Raw genomic sequence first — 19,097 nt, forward strand, 5'->3', positions numbered from 1 at the left:
AATACATATATTAAATTATCTCATTGTATAATTTAAAATGTCTTATTTTTTCATCAATTATACCTCAGTAAGTCTGAAGAAAATTAAAAACAAATGAAAAAGAAAGGAAAATAGATAAAAATACTAGAAGAACAACATACAGATTTCAGAATTAAAATACAGGGACTTCTCTGGCAGTCCAGTGGTTAAGACTTTGTGCTTCCAACGCAACAGGTGTGGATTTGATCCCTGGTTGGGAAGATAATACCCCATAAAGTGTAAGGTGGGGCCTAAGAAATACATAAAGTACTGTGGAATGATGGGACTACATGTATGTTAGTTCAATTAGGTAACTGAGTAGTGAATAATTGTGGGTTTTGCTTCACTTAAGGTCTTGGGTTTCAGAAATTTTAATTTATTAGCTAATTCTAAAGCATAATATATGTGAGAGTAGTTGGAACAGTTCTTATAACAGATACAAAGAGATTTCTATATTAATATTTGTTTTTAGGAAAGATTTGAAGGTCAAGACCTCAGCACATACATCTTTGTACTCTTCTATGGATACTTCATTTACATATTTAGCACTCTAACAAGGTACTATGCTTAAAATAGTTGGCATTTGTAGGAAGAACTCTAATATGTTTACATACCTTTTCTATATTTTGTCTTAATTTGTTTTCTATAGTCACTTTTGAAATGCCTACCATAGTACAAATATTCTTGTTGAAGAAGAAAAAAATATCTACTAAAAGCATCTTAAGACAATTTGTCCCAATTGAATCCAACACAAAAATAAATACACAAAAACTCCAAATTAAAGCCATGCTGCTGCTGCTGCTAAGTCCCTTCAGTCGTGTTGAACTCTGTGCGACCCCATAGACTGCAGCCCACCAGGCTCCTCCATCCCTGGGATTCTCCAGGCAAGAACGCTGGAGTGAGTTGCCATTTCCTTCTCCAATGCATGAAAGTGAAAAGTGAAAGTGACGTCGCTCAGCCGTGTATGACTCTTCGAGACCCCATGGACTGCAGCCTACTAGGCTCCTCCATCCATGTGATTTGCCAGGCAAGAGTCCTGGAGTGGGCTGCCATTGGGCTTCCCTGGTGGAGAGTACTGGAGTGGGGTGCCATTGCCTTCTCTGCAAATAAAGCCATAGTGATTGCTTAAACTGCAGTAAAATCATCAGTATTTTCACAAAACAAACTAAAGTATAATAGTAAACTGCTTTCTTTTTTTTTTTTTCTTCAGTAAAATCGTCAGTGTTCTCATAATGGAAAATGTGACTATAATCACACTGAGGAAATAATGAAGAGTCATAAAAATAAATTATCTCTCCTATTTAACACTTTGTTGCTAGTAATCAAATGTCACAGAGATTATTTCATACTGCAGCCTAAAGGAATCTCCAGGAGCATGCATTTATTTTTGCCCAATAGCAAGTCATTTGAATGACTGCACATCAAATTTTGTCCACATGAGACAACTGCTACTGTCAGTTTGATTGTTTTCTTGCATGTGGTATCAGTGAACACTGTTGAAATTCTGAAGCCAGAGACTAAATGTCCCCCTGCTGCCAAAATTTATATGTTGAAACCTAATATCCAATGTGAGGTTATATGAAGGTGGGGACTTTGATAGGTGATTAGGTCACGAAGGTAAGCTCTCATGAATATGACTGTGTCCTTATATAGGAAGCTCCTGAGAGAACTCTGCCCCCATCTGCTATACGTGGACACAGTAAAAAGATGACCATCTATGAACCAGAAAGTGGGTTGCCAGCAGACACAAAATCTGCTGCCACCATGACCTCTGACATAGCCTCCAGAACTGCGAGAAATATATTTGTTGTTATAAACCACTCAGTCTATGCTATATATATATATATATACACCATTACAACAGCCTGAAGGCACTGATACACCAGGTAGTCCTCTGCATAGTGCTCTACACCTCATGGTATGCCCTTGTTAATGTTTGCAAAGATTTCCTCCTGCTGGCATGTTTCAGTTGATGTGTCTTGATGCAGATTTAATTTTTCCTCTCCTATTATAATTCATGCAACACCTAACAATGTTAACACAAGCCTTAGGCATTTTGGAAAATCCAAGATGAGTAATAGTCGCTGCATTCAAGGAACTTAAATGACTGTGAGCATGTATTGAATGTGTGTGTGTGTGTGTGTGTGCGTTTAATGGAGAAGGACAAGAAGGTGTGCAAGGCAGAAATAAAAGCAGTGAAAAAATATTTTTTTTCTTGATTTTTAAAAACTATAATATAAAATGTGAAGGATTTTTCTGCATGGTTATTTTCTAAGTCCTTTTTATACTGTTACCATCCATTTCTAAAAATATCACCTTGTTGTTATATTCAGTATATTCCCTTCTTTCATTATCCTATGGTGTCACTTAGTATTTAGATTTTCATTATTAAGAGTAGAAGGTACAAGAACAAATTTGGAAAGGTATAAGTCCCTGGTTGTAGAAAAGTTTGCTCAAGGAAAATATCTTATACAGCAGTCTGACAGCAGGGTGTCATTTTTAAAGAATAAATTGTTGACTAGTTTAAAAACTTGTATCTTCAGCTAAGTAGCTTGTCCAAACATACGGGCCAATGAGCTGAAAGAAATAATAATAACCTATGAGAAAAAGGAAAGCTACATTTTCTTAAAGCTAGTGTGAATATTATGCATTTAATATTATTAAAATAAAGAAAGTATTAATTTAAAATATATCAGCACAAAATAGGGTATGCATGTGTGTGTACATGAATGTATATTTAAAGCATACATATTCAAAATAAAAAGATGTCCCAGGGAAGAGTGCTGTTAGAACATACTACCAATATATCTGAGAATTAAATTTTACATTGTAAACAGATACAGCACACTCAAATTATTTTCAAGTTGCTGAATTGCAAAAATGATATGCTTTGTACTTCAGGGAAAGAAATCATAAAAATTATTTTTTAAAACTTTCCATAATTCATTTTTAGAGGATTATTTTAGCTGTTGGACATGTTATGACTATATAGACTATATTTTTTATGAAGTAGAATATCACAATCGATTTTAAATTTTAGAGCCTAAATATTAAAAGAAAACTGGAAACAGAAGCATCATGTAATTCCAATGCTTAATTCAATTCCATAAAGTAAATAAAATGGGATGGATTTTTCCTTTATTTGTTAAATATTTTAAAAACTGAGATATCATGTGTTTATTAACCTAACCAGAACTTATAAACTTAAATATATAGACTGAATTCATCCTCTTAAAAAATACTTTGAAATGTGATATTACATGGGTCTCTGTTTAATGAACATAGTGTCCATGTTTTACTATGTTCCTGACTTTCAGCTATCTAAATTTTTAAGTAAATTTATTAGTTTTAATTCCAAAAGTTAAATCTCTAGCACATGGATCACACTTAACAAAAATGCAAAACAGAATACATAGACAAGTAAATACATTGCTAAATAAAATGTTTAAATGGGGACTATTTTACCCATTAGAAGAACATTATTTCAAATAAATTATTTTAAATTAATTTAAAGAAATAGTTTATTGACAATTTATCATGCCATATGCAATACTTTGAGTTTGAACAAGCTTCAGGAAATGGTGAAAGATAGGGAAGCCTGGTGTGCTGCAGTCTGTGGGGTCGCAAAGAGTCAGACATGACTGAATGACTGAACAATAAAAATGCAACACTATTTTGAAACTTGGGCAAGATAGACCCCTTCCTTGACCCTTTCCTCTGAATATTCTGTAGCCCACCTCTTGCCCAGGGTTGTGCTTGCCCACACCCCCTAGGAGATCATCGACTAATTTCCAGCTGCAACATGGTAAGAACAGAAAATAATAGGAATTAGGACTAAATCTTCTAGAGTAATTTGAAATAATAATTTTGTCTGGTGAATTTCTTTAAAAAAACCTGAAATGCATTTATATGTGTTTTTATTTTATTTTTTCTAATTTTTTTGTTTCATTTTGTAAAAGTATCAGTGCAAAACAAATTTAAAATAAAAGCAAATCTTTTAGTTTACGGTTTGTTTAAAAAGTACTGTTCTACAACTCCCTGAAAACTAGTACTCCTGGAATTTCCTGCTTCCTGGACCCTCATAAGCCTCTTTCCAGGTCCACGTTCTCAGGGTCAGAACACATGACTATATGTGCACTCTTAGACCCAGTGGGCACCATTTGCAGGGAGGTGTGGGCAGTTAGAATGTATAGTCTGGGAAGTCTATATGCATCATGAAGGACAGAGCTGAGTTTGGGAATAGAGGCTGACCAGGTGCAGGCACCGCACTCCAGTACTCTTGCCTGGAAAATCCCATGGACAGAGGAGCCTGGTGGGTTGCAGTCTATGGGGTCGCACAGAGTCAGACACGACTGAGCGACTTCACTTTCACTTTTCACTTTCATGCACTGGAGAAGGAAATGGCAACCCACTCCAGTGTTCTTGCCTGGAGAATCCCAGGGACGGGGAAGCCTGGTGGGCTGCCATCTCTGGGGTCGGACAGAGTCGGACCCGACTGAAGTGACTTAGCAGCAGGTGCAGGCAGGGGCTGGGACCACTTCCTCATGCTTTGATGTTCCAAAAAGAAAATGTACAACTGTGCTCATTTCACAACTAGCAACATTATGCTCAAAATCCTTCAAGCTAGGCTTCAGAAGCACATGAACCTAGAACTTCCAGATGTACAAGCTGGGTTTCAATGAGGCAGAGGAAACAGAGATCAAGTTGTCAGCATTTGTTGGATCATGGAGAAAGCAAGGGAGCTCCAGAAAAGCATCTACTTCTGCTTCATTGCCTACACTAAGTCTTTGACTATGTGGATCACAAGAAACTGGAAAATTCTTAAAGAGATGGGAATACCAGACCAACTTACCTGCCTCATGAGAAACCTGTGGGGTCAAGAAGCAAAAGTTAGAACTGGACATGGAATGACAGGTTGGTTTAAAATTGGGAAAGAAGCATGACAAGGCTGTTTATTGTCACCCTGCTTATTTAACTTGTATGCAGAGTCTGTTCTGTTCTGTTCAGTCGCTCAGTCGTGTCCGACTCTTTGCGACCCCATGAATCGCAGCACGCCAGGCCTCCCTGTCCATCACCAACTCCCAGAGTTCACTCAGACTCACGTCCATCGGTCAGTGATGCCATCCAGCCATCTTATCCTCTGTTGTCCCCTTCTCCTCCTGCCCCCAATCCCTTCGAGCATCAGAGTCTTTTCCAATGAGTCAACTCTTCGCATGAGGTGGCCAAAGTACTGGAGTTTCAGCTTTAGCATCATTCCTTCCAAAGAAATCCCAGGGCTGATCTCCTTCAGAATGGACTGGTTGGATCTCCTTGCAGTTGAAGGGACTCTCAGGAGTCTTCTCCAACACCACAGTTCAGAAGCATCAATTCTTTGGCGCTCAGCCTTCTTCACAGTCCAACTCTCACATCCATACATGACCACAGGAAAAATCATAGCCTTGACTAGACGGTACATCATGGGAAATGCCAGGCTGGAATCAAGATTGCTGGGAGAAACAGCAACAACCTCAGATATGCAGATGATACCACTCTAATGGCAGAATGCGAAGAGGAACTAAAGAGCCTCTTGGTGAGGGTGAAAGAGTGAAAATGCTGACTTGAAACTCAGCATTAAACAAACTAAAATTATAGTATCCAGTCTCATCACTTCATGGCAAATAGAAGGGGAAAAAGTAGAAGTAGTGACAGATTTTATTTCCTTGGGCTCCAAAGTCACTATGGACAGTGACTGCAGCCATGAAATTAAAAGACATTTGCTCCTTGGAAAAAAAGCTATAATAAACCTAGACAGCATATTAAAAAGCAGAGACATCACTTTTAAGATATAGATCCATACAGTGAAAGTGACAGTTTTTCCAACAGTCATGTATGGATGTGAGAGTTGGGCCATAAAGAAGACAGGGTGCTGAAAATCGATGCTTTTGAATGGTGGTGCTGGAGAAGGCCACAGTCCTTTGGACTGCAGGGAGATCAAATCAGTCAATCCTTAAGGAAATGAACAATGAATATTTATTGGAAGGACTGATGCTGAAGGTGAAGCTTCAGTACTTTGGCCAACTGATGCGAAGAGCCCATTCATTGGAAAAGACTCCGATGCTGGAAAAGATTCAAGGCAAGAGGAGAAGAGGGCAGCAAAGGATTATATGGTTAGACAGCATCACTGACTCAATGGACATAAATCTGAGTAAACTTCAGGAGATAATGGAGGTCAAAGGAGCCTGGCATGCTGCAATCCAGGACGACTTAGCAACTGAACAAAAACAGCAGCAGTTTGAGTGGATACAATTCTATTAGGTTCTCTTATCATAGAGTCTTGGAGTTCAAAGAAATTTTTATCTAATTTCAATTTTGTAAAATCTCTGTTAGCTAGTCAAATGACTTTTATCTGAACACCTTTAGGAGGTAGCTGGGGCCTCTCAGGTGGCTCAGCAGTAAAGAATCCACCTGTCAACGGAGGAGATGCAAATTTGGTCCCTGAGTCAGGAAGATCCCCTGGAGGAGGAAATGGCAACTCACTCAAATATTCTCTCCTGGAGAATTCCATGGACAGAGGATCCTGGCAGGATATAGTCCATGGGGTTACAAAGAGTCAGTGCTCACTACTGAACACACATGTACACAGGAGGTAGGTGCCACCTAAGTTCTGTTGCAGTCATCTTTACCCAAGGAAAAAAGAGTTATATTTTCAGAAATATGTAATTTTTCTCTGAGGAAGAAAAACATGTTTAAGAAACATATCTGTGGTTACAGACAAATACAAAAATAATCACATAGACTTTTCAAAATTAAGATAATTTCTCAGAGTGAAAGAATTACAAGTGAGGAAGTAGAACTCCTTTGTAAACTAGGGACAATATGATGACAGGAACATGAGAAGAGGAAAATGTAACTTTTTAGTCATTCATTCTGCCAGTAGCAGATACTCAGTCTGTAAGATATAACTAATTCCACTTGAATTCACAGGGATTATAAGACTTCTCATCAACATATTTGTTCTTTATCTGGTATTATGTTGTCTATCTAACTTTTGGACCACTCTAAAAATCAATTATGAACCTATTTTTAAAATTATACTTCCGATCTGCTATTTGGTCTGATACATACAACACAGGGTTTTTAAAATTACTTAAAAATATATTCACATTATCTTCCAAAATAAAAGGAAATAGAGACAGCATCTACCCTTTATAAGAATTAAAAAACCCAGCAAACCCACTAACAAAATACTTAGAAGATTTTCTCTGAAGCAACTAAGATCAAAATCAAATGAGCACAGGCTCAAAATTCTCAAAAAAAGAAGGAATGCAGAAAATGATGGACTGTGACATGTTTACAAAGAAGTTCTTTAAATTAACAGAGTTCTTTTTCTTTTAGAAAATGTATGGCTTATTTAAAATATTAAGGGTTTTCCTCTTAGTACCTAAAATTATAGTAAAGATCATTGCCCTTTATTGTTTTGAGCTTTGCAAAGCTGACGCTCCAATGCTTTGGCCACTTGATGTGAACAGTTGACTTATTAGAAAAGACCCTGATGCTGGGAAAGACTGAAGGCAGAAGGAGGAGGGAAGCTGAGAATGAGATGTTGGATAGCCTCACTGATTCATTGGACATGAACTTGGGCAAACTCCGGGAGACGGTTGAGGGACAGGCAGGCTTGGTGTGCTGCAGCCCATGGGGTCACAAAGAATCAAGACACAACTTAGTGACTGAACAATAAATTTCTAACATCTCCCTTTACTTAATATAAGTTCATCCTTTTTTCTTTTTTCTTCACATTAAGAACCTTTTTAGTATATTAGCTCAACTCTGAGAGCTATTCACTTCTCTACTACTACTACTACTTCATGTCAAAGCACGGATTAACTCTCACAGATACTGATGATGACCAGGTATGATTATGCCTCCAATAAATAGCAACACCCACCAGTTCTTAGTACTAGTAGTACTGTCTCTGGGATCAATTTAATAACTTTTTCTTTTAACACTTTATTCTATAACTCTGTGAGGGTAGAATTATTTTCCAAAATAAGACCAATCAGCCTGTCTGTAGCTTCACCCTAGGCCCCTTTCTGGCAATGGATTCTAAGTAACTATGTGTGGATCAAGTATATTAAGCCTTATTTAAAAGGGCTAATAAATATACTATATGCAGATTGATGATAATATATAATATACTATGCTCCTTCTGTTGGAGGTATTGAGAAGAATCAGTGGGCAAAAAAAAAAAAAGGTAAAATTTGACAAGTAACTGACAGGCTAAGTCAAGAAAGAAACATTGAGAACTTACACTTGGAGCACTGTCCTTGGGTCTCCAACTTCACCCCCATCACCAATTGTCAAGGTATCATAGCCAATTTCCAGATCGAATTCTTCAAAATTTATCTGGATAACCTACCAATGAACAGAAACAAGTATCTCAAATGTATCTCATCATATATTAAAAGCAAACAAGAGAACAAAGGCAAAAAAACATTAAAATGCCCTGCAGACATATTATATATCTACATGTCCATAGCTATCTATATAAGAATTTCATACTATGACAGAAATCATATGAGAATATTTATAATGTTCAATCATTATAATTATAATTTTTATTTATAGTATCATGCCTTCTGTAATAATTTTTGAATGATATAACATAGTTTCTGTTTATAGAACATTCTTATCTGAGGAATTTGAATGTAAATCTAACTTGAGAAGGTTTTATAAAAAGCACATGTAGGTGGAGAGTGGTTTACTATAAATAAAAATAAGCTAGCATGGAAAAGCATAGAGTATAAAATTGCCACTAGATAGTAAAGCTTAAAAAATGTTAGAACTAAATTTGAACCTAGATCACTAAATTTAAAGGCATCAGGATTATTTTTGTATATACTTTGGTAATAGAATCCCTAATTTATATTATATCTTTCCAGCAAAACTGGCAGCACAGTTCTTTGGGAGACATATTATATCATGATAAGCAATTTAATAATAGCTCTTATCAAAATAGAATCATGTTCTTTTTTATTGTTTATATATTTATGTAAAAGTTCATATTTAATTAAATTGAAATTCTTAAATTCAGAACCCCATATAACATTTTAGGGAATAATTTAATTAAGAATCTGTACAGAAGAAATTACAGAAATATTGTTCTATAAATAACTATGCTTAGAGCAAAAAGTAATTTATAATAGTTTCAGAAGAGCTGAGGCTACAACAGTGCTAGAGAAAAATGAAAAAGGCCTTAATTTTTAAAAATTATTTAAAATATGAAAGATTCCACATCCTATTTTTACCTTTTTAACAAAAAACATTTTTTTATTACATCTATTTCTTGATTTTTTAAAATTATTTTTATTAGCATTAATTAAAACATTTGTTTTGGTAATATTTAATACAGAATATATAAAAACACAATTTTAAATGGCTATGATTTAAAAGAAAAGGTTTGCCTATTCTACATTGAGTTAAATATAAGTACTCTCAATTAATAATTTCCTATTAATAGAGATTAAGTTGTTCCCATTGCTTTTGCTATAATAAGCAACATGGTTATTTCTGGCTCAAATGTACAAGTATATCTCTACATTAAGTGTGTACTTTTGAGTAAAAATTGGGAGTAATAACAGTCAAAATTAAATTTCAAAATATCGTGCCATATGATTTGAAAACTATCTTATCACTTTAAATGTCCACAACTTGTGTACACTCTATTTCATTAGTTCTACAAATCTAGAGGGTATAAAAAGTGAAGCTTTTTTTTTTGCATTTTCTTCATTAGTAATCAAATTATCTTTTTATGTTTGCCATTTATGTTTCTTTTCAGGTTTTCTGAACCATCAGTACTGTCTTTTTCTGAAAAGTTTTCCATCATACAAAACCAAAACCTGTTACCGTTAAGCAATAACTCCCCGTTTTCCCTTTTCCCCCTTATCCTGGAAACTTCCAATATGCTTTCTAACCCTACAAATTTGCATATTCCAGATATTTTATGCAAGTAGAATAACACAATATTTGCCCTTTTGTGTCTGATTTACTTCACTAAGCAAAGTATTCAAGGTTCATCTGCATTGTAGAGTGTGTATCAGAACTTCATTCCTTTTATTGTTGAATAACAGTCCATTTGTTTGTTGTTCAGTCATTCAGTTGTGTCTGACTCTTTGTGAACCCATATACTGCAGCATGCCAGGCTTCCCTGTCTTTCACCATCTCCTGGAACTTGCTCAAACTCATGTCCACTGAGTCAGTGATGTCATCCAACCATCTTGTCCCTGTCATCCCCTTCTCCTCCTGCCTCCAATCTTTCCCAGCATCAGGATCTTTTCTAATGAGTCAGATCTTCACATCAGGTGGCCAAAGTGTTGGAGCTTCAGCTTCATCGTCAGTCCTTCCAATGAATATTTCAGATTAATTTCCTTTAGGATTGAATGGTTCATACTCCCTGCAGTCCCAGGGACTCACGTGTGAAAGTGAAAGTTGCTCAGTCATGTCCGACTCTTTGCAACCCCATGGACTATACAGTCCTGGAATTCTCCAGGCCAGAAAACTGGAGTGGGTAGCCTTTCCCTTCTCCAGGGGATCTTCCCAACCCACAGATCGAACTCAGGTCTCCCACATTGCAGGCAGATTCTTTACCAGCTGAGCCACAAGGGAAGCCCAATACTACAGTTTGAAAACATCAGTTCTTCAGTGCTCAACCTTCTTTATGGTCCAATTCTCACATCTATACATGACTACTGGAAAAACCATTGCTTTGACTATACAGACCTTTGCCAGCAAAGTAACATCTCTTCTTTTCAATATGCTCTCTAGGTTTGTCATAACTTTTCATCCAAGGAAAAGCGTCTTTTAATTTCATGGCTGCAGTCACCATCAGCAATGATTTTGAAACCCAAGAAAAAGACTGTCACTGTCACAGGAAATAAAGTCCATTGTACATTTATACCTAATTTGGTTTAACCATTATTCAGTTGATGGACACTTGGCATGCTTCCATCTTTAACCTATGAAGAGTATTGTTATTATGTAGATTGGTGTGAAAGTACTTATTTTGAATCTCTGTTTTCAATTATTGTATATATGCCTAGGGGTGAAATTACTGGGTCATAAATTTAACATTTTGAAGAACTACCAAGCTGTTTTCCAGAACTTTTGAACATTCAAAATTTCTACCAGGAATTCATGAGGGTTCCAACTTCTCTATATACCTCACTGCTTTTTGTTTTGTTTTTATTATATCCATTCTAGTAGGTATAAAGTTGTAGCTTACTGTGGATTTAATTTCATCACTCTAATTAATGATGTTGAACATCTTTTCATGTACTTATTAGCCATCTGCATATGTTTTTGGTAACTGTCTACTTGAGTCCTTTATTCTATTGTTTTACCTCTTTTAAAATTAAGTCATTTGATATATTGTTGCTGAATTATAAGAGCTCTTTACATATTCTAGATATTAATTGCTTATTAATTGCCTATATCAGCTATATTGTTTGCAAATATTTTCTCCCATTGTGTGAATTATCCTTCCATTCTTATGATAGTGTGCTTTGATGCCTCAAAAATTTTAATGAAGTCCACTTTTATTTATTTTTTGTTGCTGTTGCTTGTGTTTTTGTGTCATATTTAAGAAGCCATTGCAAAATCCCATATCATGTTATTTTTTCTTTTTTCTTCTATGAATTTTACACTTTAGGCACTTAAATTTAGGTTTTTGATCCATTCTGATTTAACTGTTGTATACAGTACAAGTAAGAATCAAATTTCATTCTTTCTGCATGTGGCTATCCAACGTTACAAGCACCATTTATTGAATCTCCTGCATTGCAGGTGAACTCTTTACCATCTGAGCCACCAGGGAAGCCCAACTACAAGTAAACCTCACCGTATTGCACTTTGCTTTATTGTGATTGACAGATATTGTATATTTTACCAACTGAAGTTCTGTGGCAAAACTGTGTTAAGCAAGCCTATCATTATCATTTCCTTTAAAACAGTATTTGTATACTTTATGTCTTTGTGTCATGTTTTGGTATTTATCACAATATTTCAAATGTTTTTATTACTATTACATTTGTTATGGTTATCTGTGCTAGTGACTTTTGATGTTACTTTGTAATGGTTTTGGGTAGCTACAAACCATACTCACTTAAAACTGTAAACTTAAATGATAAACGTAAAATGTATTCTGATTGCTCAACTGACAGGCTCTTCCTCATCTTTATCTTTCTCTTTGAGCCTCCCTATTCCCTGAGAGACAATAACACTGAAATTAGGCCAACTAGTAACACTACAATGGTTTTAAGTGCCCAAGTATAAAGAGGAGTCCCACATACCTCATTTTAAATCAAAAACTAGAAATGATTAAGGTTAGGTTAGTGAGAAATGAATGTCTACAATCAAGACAGGCTGAAAGTTAGGCCTCTTGCATTAGTTGCAAGTTGTAAATGTAAAGAAGCTGTTCTTGAAGGAAATTAAAAATGCTAGTCTAATGTACACATGGCTGATAAGAAAGTGAAACAGCTTTATTACTGATATGGAGCAACTTTTAGTGGCCTGAATAGAAGCTGAAACCAGTCACAACATTCTCAAAACCAAAGTCTAATTCAGAATAAGGCCCTAAACTCTCATCAAGTCTCATGAAGGTTCAGAGAATTGAGTAAGCAGCAGAGAAAAGTTTGAAGCTAGCAGAGGTTGGTTCATAAGGTTTAAGGAAAAAGAGTCATCTCCATAATATAGAAGTACAAGATAAACAGCAGAAGTCGCAGCAAATTATCCAGAAGATCTTGCTAAGACAATTAATGAAGGTGGTTACAGTAAACAATAGATTTTCAGTGTAGACAAAACAGTTGCCTTTGTTGGAAGAGGAGTGAAGTGAAAGTTGCTCAATCGTGTCTGACTTTTTGTGACCCCCATGGGTTATATACAGTCCATGGAATTCTCCAGGCCAGAATACTGGAGTGGGTAGCCTTTCCCTTCTCTAGGGGATCTTTCCAACCCAGGGATTGAATCCAGGTCTCCTGCATTGCAGGTGGATTCTTTACCAGCTGAGCCACAAGGGAAGCCTGTGTTAGAAGAAGATGCTATTTAGGATTTTTATAGCTAGAGAGGAGAAGTCAATGCCTGGCTTCAACGTGCAAACTGACTCGCTCATTAAGGGTATGGTGTTTAGTTGCTCAGTCATGTTCGACTCTTTGTGACTCCATGGACTATAGCCTGCCAGGCTCCTCTTCCAGAGGATTCTCCAGGAAAGAATACTGGAGTGGATTGCCATTTCCTTCTTGATGTTAAGGGTATAGGTAGCTGATTTGAAGCCAATAATGATTTACTGTTCTGAAAATCCTAGAATTCTTAAGAATTATGCCAAATCTATTTTGTCTGTGCTCTATAAATGGAACAGTAAAGTCTGAAAATAGCACACCCATTTACAATACAGTTTACTGAATATTGTCAGTCCACTGTTAAGACTTACTGCTCAGGAAAGAAAAAGATCTATTTTAAAATACTATTGTTTATTGACAGTGCAGCTGGTCACTTAAGAGCTCTGATGAAACTGTAAAACAAGATTAATGTTGTCATGTCTGCTAAAACAACAGCCATTCTGCAGCCCATGTATGAAGGAGTAATTTTGATTTTCAAGTCTTATTATTTAAGAAAAACATTTTATAAGGCTATATCTGACATAGATGATGATTCCTCTGAATAGATCTGGGTAAAGTAAATTCTCTGATAGATCTGGGTAAAGTAAATTAAAACCTTTCTGTAAAGGATTCACCATTCTAGATGTCTTTAAGAACATTTGTGATTCATGGGAAGAGCAAAATATCAACATTAAGTTTGGAAGAAGTTGATTACAAACTTCAGTGGAGGATGTCACTGCAGATGTGATAAAAACACCAAGAGAACTATAACTAGAAATTGAACCTGAAGATGGAACTGAAACGCTACAATTTCATGGTAAAACTTTATGATGAGGAGTTGCTTCTTATGGATGAGCAAAGAACATGATGAAATCCCTTCTTGGTGAAGATTCTCTGAAAATTGTTAAATGAAAACAAAGAATTTAGAGTATAAAAACTTATTTGATAAAGCAGTAGTAGTATTTGAGAATTAAGTCAATTTTGAAAAGTACTGTGGATAAAATGCTATCAAACACATTGCCTGCTACAGAGAAATCACTGGTGAAAGGAAGAGTCAATCAATGTGGCAAACTTCAATAGTGTGGTATTTTAAGAAAATAAAATAACAATATTTTATAACAAAAAAAAAGAAATTGCTAATAGTAGTCTCTAATGATCCTTTGTATTTCTATGTTGTCTGTTGTGATCTCTCCATTTTCGTTTCTAATTTTATTGATTTGATTTTTCTCCTTTTGTTTTTTGATGAGTATGGCTAATGGTTTGTCAATTTTATTTATCCTCTCAAAGAACCAGCTTTTGGCTTGGTTGATTTTTGCTATAGTCTCTTTTGTTTCTTTTGCATTTATTTCTGCCCTAATTTTTAAGATTTCTTTCCTTCCACTACCCTGGGTTTCTTCATTTCTTCCTTTTCTAGTTGCTTTAAGCGTAGAGTTAGGTTATTTGATTTTTTTCTTGTTTCTTGAGGTATGTCTGTATTGCTATGAGCTTTCCTCTTAGCACAGCTTTTGCAGTTTCCCACAGGTTTGGGGTTATTGTGTTTTCATTTTCATTCGTTTCTATGAACATTTTTATTTCTTTTTTGAATTCTTCTGTGATTTGTTGGTTATTCATCAGCATGTTGTTCAGCCCATATGTTGGAATTTTTAATAGTTTTTCTCCTGTACGGCAGAAAGCGAAGAAGAACTAAAGAGCATCTTTATGAAAGTGAAAGAGGAGAGTGAAAAAGTTGGCTTAAAGCTCAACATTCAGAAAACTAAGATCATGGCATGTGGTCCCAGCACTTCATGGCAGATAGATGGGGAAACACTGGAAACAGTGGCTGACTTTATTTTTTGGGGCTTCAAAACCACTGCAGATGGTGATTGCAGCCATGAAATTAAAAGACGCCTACTCCTTGGAAGGAAAGCTATGACCAACCTAGATAACATATTGAAAAGCAGAGACATTACTTTGTCAACAAAGGCCCATCTAGTCAAGGCTATGGTTTTTCCAGTGGTCACGTATGGAAGTGAGAGTTGGACTATAAGGAAAGCTGAGTGCCAAAGAATTGATGCTTTTGAACTGTGGTGCTGCAGAAGACTCTTGAGAGTCCCTTCAACTGCAAGGAGATCCAACCAGTTCATTCTAAAGAAAATCAGTCCTGAATATTAATTGGAACGACTGATGCTGAAGCTGAAACTCCAATACACTGGCCACCTGATGCGAAGAGATGACTCATTTGAAAAGACCCTGATGCTGGGGAAGATTGAGGGTAGAAGAAGGGGACGACAGAGGATGAGAAGGTTGGGTGGCATCACCGACTCAATGGACACGGGTTTGGGTGGACTCTGGAAGTTGGTGTTGGACTGGGAGGCCTGGCATGCTACAGTTCATGGGGTCGCAAAAGTCGGACACGACTGAGTGACTGAACTGAACTGATACTGTAAACATAACTATTATATACACTGCAAAATGAAACAAAATAAAAAGTTGTGGGACTCAATTTACTATGGTATTTATTTTATTTAGTTAAAGCTGAACACACATTATCTCCAAGGTATCCCTGAATTCTCTCCCCATTGAATGGTTTTGGCACCTCTGTCAAAGACTGATTATGGATCGGAGGGTTTAGTTCTGTACTCTCTTAGCTTTGTTTATCTGAAAATATCTTGATTTCTCCTTCCTCTCTGAAGGAGTTTTGGTGGGCAGATACAGGATTATTGGTTGACAATTTTGTTTTCATTGTTAAAAGATTTTTTTTTCCTTGTGTTTCAGCATCTTTTCTTCTTCTTTCAGAAATCAACTGTTAATATTTTTAGGATTTCTGAAAGAGTCACTTTCCCCCCACCGCTTTCAAGATTCTCTATGTTTTTATCCTTCAACAATAGGACTATAATATGTTTAGGGAAACTGCCAACATCCACTGGATCACTGACGAAGCAAGAGAGTTCCAGAAAAACATCTATTTCTGTTTTATTGACTATGCCAGAGACTTTGACTGTGTGGATCACAATAAACTATGGAAAATTCTGAAAGAGACAGAAATACCAGACCACCTGACCTGCCTCTTGAGAAACCTATATGCAGGTCAGGAAGAAACAGTTGGAACTAGACACGGAACAACAGACTGGTTCCAAATAGGAAAATGAGCACGTCAAGGCTGTATATCGTCACCCTGCTTATTTAACTTCTATGCAGAGTACATCATGAGAAACACTGGGCTGGGAGAAGCACAAGCTGGAATCAAGATTGCCGGGAGAAATATCAATAACCTCAGATATGCAGATGACACCACCCTTATGGCAGAAAGTGAAGAAGAACTAAAAAGCCTCTTGATGAAAGTGAAAGTGGAGAGTGAAAAAGTTTGCTTAAAGCTCAACATTCAGAAAACTAAGATCATGGCATCTGGTCCCATCACTTCATGGCAAATAGATGAGGAAACAGTGGAAACAGTGTCAGACTTTATTTTTTTGGGCTCCAAAATCACTGCAGATGGTAACTGCAGCCATGAAATTAAAGACGCTTACTCCTTGGAGGAAAAGTAATGACCAACCTAGACAGCATATTGAAAAGCAGAGACATTACTTTGCCAACAAAGGTCCGTCTAGTCAAGGCTATGGTTTTTCCAGTGGTCAAGTATGGATGTGAGAGTTGGACTGTGAAGAAAGCTGAGTGCCGAAGAATTGATGCTTTTGAACTGTAGTGTTGGAGAAGACTCTTGAGAATCCCTTCGACTACAAGGAGATCCAACCAGTCCATTCTGAAGGAGATCAGCTCTGGCATTTCTTTGGAGGAAATGATGCTAAAGCTGAAACTCCAGTACCTTGGCTACCTCATGTGAAGAGTTGACTCATTGGAAAAGACTCTGATGCTGGGAGGGATTGGGGGCAGGAGGAGAAGGGGACAACAGAGGATGAGATGGGTGAATGGCATCACTGACTCGATGGATGTGAGTGTGAGTGAACTCTGGGAGTTGGTGATGGACAGGGAGGCCCAGCGTGCTGCGATTCATGGGGTCACAAAGAGTTGGACACGACTGAGCAACTGAACTGAACTGATGGATAAGTTTAAGCTTATCCTACATAGAGTTTGCTGAGCCTCATGAATGGATAGATTCACATTTCTTTCAAATTTGTGAACTTTTTTGTCATTATTTCCTTCAAATATTGTTTCTATACAGTTATTTCTATCTTCTTCGCCTGAGAGTCCTATAACACATTTGTTGTCCATTTGCTCATATTCCACAGTCCCTTTGGTTCCTTCCATTTATTATTTAATTTTTTGTTCTTCAGACTTAATTTCAACCATTCTATCTTAGTTTACTAATTCTTTCTTCTGCTGATCACACCAATTATCAAAACCCTCTAGTATTTCTCTTTTTAAATTTCACTTATTATAGTTTAAAGCTCTAGAATTTCTACTTGGTTTCATTTTTACAATTAATATCTTATTGATATTTTCATTTATTCATATATCATTTTATTCATTTATCAAAAATCATGCTGTTTGTGCATAATTAATGCAATTGCTTTTTATTTGTGTATAATAATTTCAATGACTGAATGTCTTCAGGGATATTTTCTGTCAGTTTATTTTGTTCCTTTGAATGACCATATTCTCTTGTTTCTTTGCATACATTGTGATTTTCTTTGTTGTGGCTGAAAACTAGCTATTTGCATATCATAATGTGGTAATTCTGGAAATCAAACTCTCTCTCTTCCCCAGAGTTTGCTGTTCTTGATTTCTGAAGATTCATTTCCATCCAGCATTTTAACTGAAATTTCTTTAAATTCAAGGAGCTAAAAAAAATACCCATTTCAGTAGGTTGGGGCTTCTATAACAAAATATGAACTAGGTGGCATTTAAACAATAGAAATTTATTTATCACAGTTCTCAATGCTGGGAAGTCCAAGATCCAGGCATTGTTTGTTTTAGTGCATGGTGAGAGCAAATTTCCTGGTTCACAGAAGACCATCATTTTTGCTGTTACCTGAGTTGGTGATGGACAGGGAGGCTTGGCGTGTTGCAATTCATGGGGTTGCAAAGAGTTGGACACAACTGAGCGGCTGAACTGAACTGAACTGAACATGGCAGAAGGGAACATGGTAGTACAATGGTCCTCAACCTTTTTGGAAGCAGGGACTAGTTTCATGGAAGATAATGTTTCAGTGGACCAGGGAGAGGGATCAAGGGGGAATGGTTCAGTTGGTATGCAAGTAATGTTTCAATGAGGAACGAAAGAGAAAGCTTCACTTGCTTCCCCCTCACTCACCTCCTGCTATGTGGCCCTGTTCCTAACAGGCCTTGGACCTCTACTGGGGCCTGGGGGTTGAGCACCCTGGTCTAGGGAGCCTTTTGGGGTCGGGAGAAATCTCAATAACCTCAGAAATGCAGATGGCACCACCCTTATGGCAAAAAGTGAAGAGGAACTCAAAAACCTCTTAATGAAAGTGAAAGTGGAGAGTGAAAAAGTTGGCCTAAAGCTCAACATTCAGAAAACGAAGATCATGGCATCCGGTCCCATCACTTCATGGGAAATAGATGGGGAACCAGTGGAAACAGGGTCAGACTTTATTTTTTGGGTCTCCAAAATCACTGCAGATGGTGATTGCAGCCATGAAATTAAAAGATGCTTACTCCTTGAAAGAAAAGTTATGACCAACCTAGATAGTATATTGAAAAGCAGAAACATTACTTTGCCAACAAAGGTCCGTCTAGTCAAGGCTATGGTTTTTCCAGTAGTCATGTATGCATGTCAGAGTTGGACTGTGAAGAAGGCTGAGTGCCAAAGAATTGATGTTTTTGAACTGTGGTTTTTGAGAAGACTCTTGAGAGTCCCTTGGACTGCAAGGAGATCCAATCAGTCCATTCTGAAGGAGATCAGCTCTGGGATTTCTTTGGAAGGAATGATGCTAAAGCTGAAACTCCAGTACTTTGGCCACCTCATGCGAAGAGTTGACTCATTGGAAAAGA

At 36.8% G+C, this 19,097-nt stretch overlaps 1 protein-coding gene across 1 annotated transcript in view; it reads right to left on the reverse strand.

Annotated features, from left to right (window-relative positions):
- The window catches only part of LOC108637478 (CUB and sushi domain-containing protein 3-like), a 207,682-nt gene that overhangs the window by 26,382 nt on the left and 162,203 nt on the right, over positions 1 to 19,097 (reverse strand). The window contains exon 5 of the mRNA XM_018058092.1: positions 8,306 to 8,409. Within this exon, the coding sequence (XP_017913581.1) occupies positions 8,306 to 8,409 (104 nt within the window). The remainder of the gene's footprint in view (positions 1 to 8,305; positions 8,410 to 19,097) is intronic.

This window comes from Capra hircus, chromosome 14, assembly GCF_001704415.2.
Source record: "Capra hircus breed San Clemente chromosome 14, ASM170441v1, whole genome shotgun sequence".
NCBI classification, from domain to species: domain Eukaryota; kingdom Metazoa; phylum Chordata; class Mammalia; order Artiodactyla; family Bovidae; genus Capra; species Capra hircus.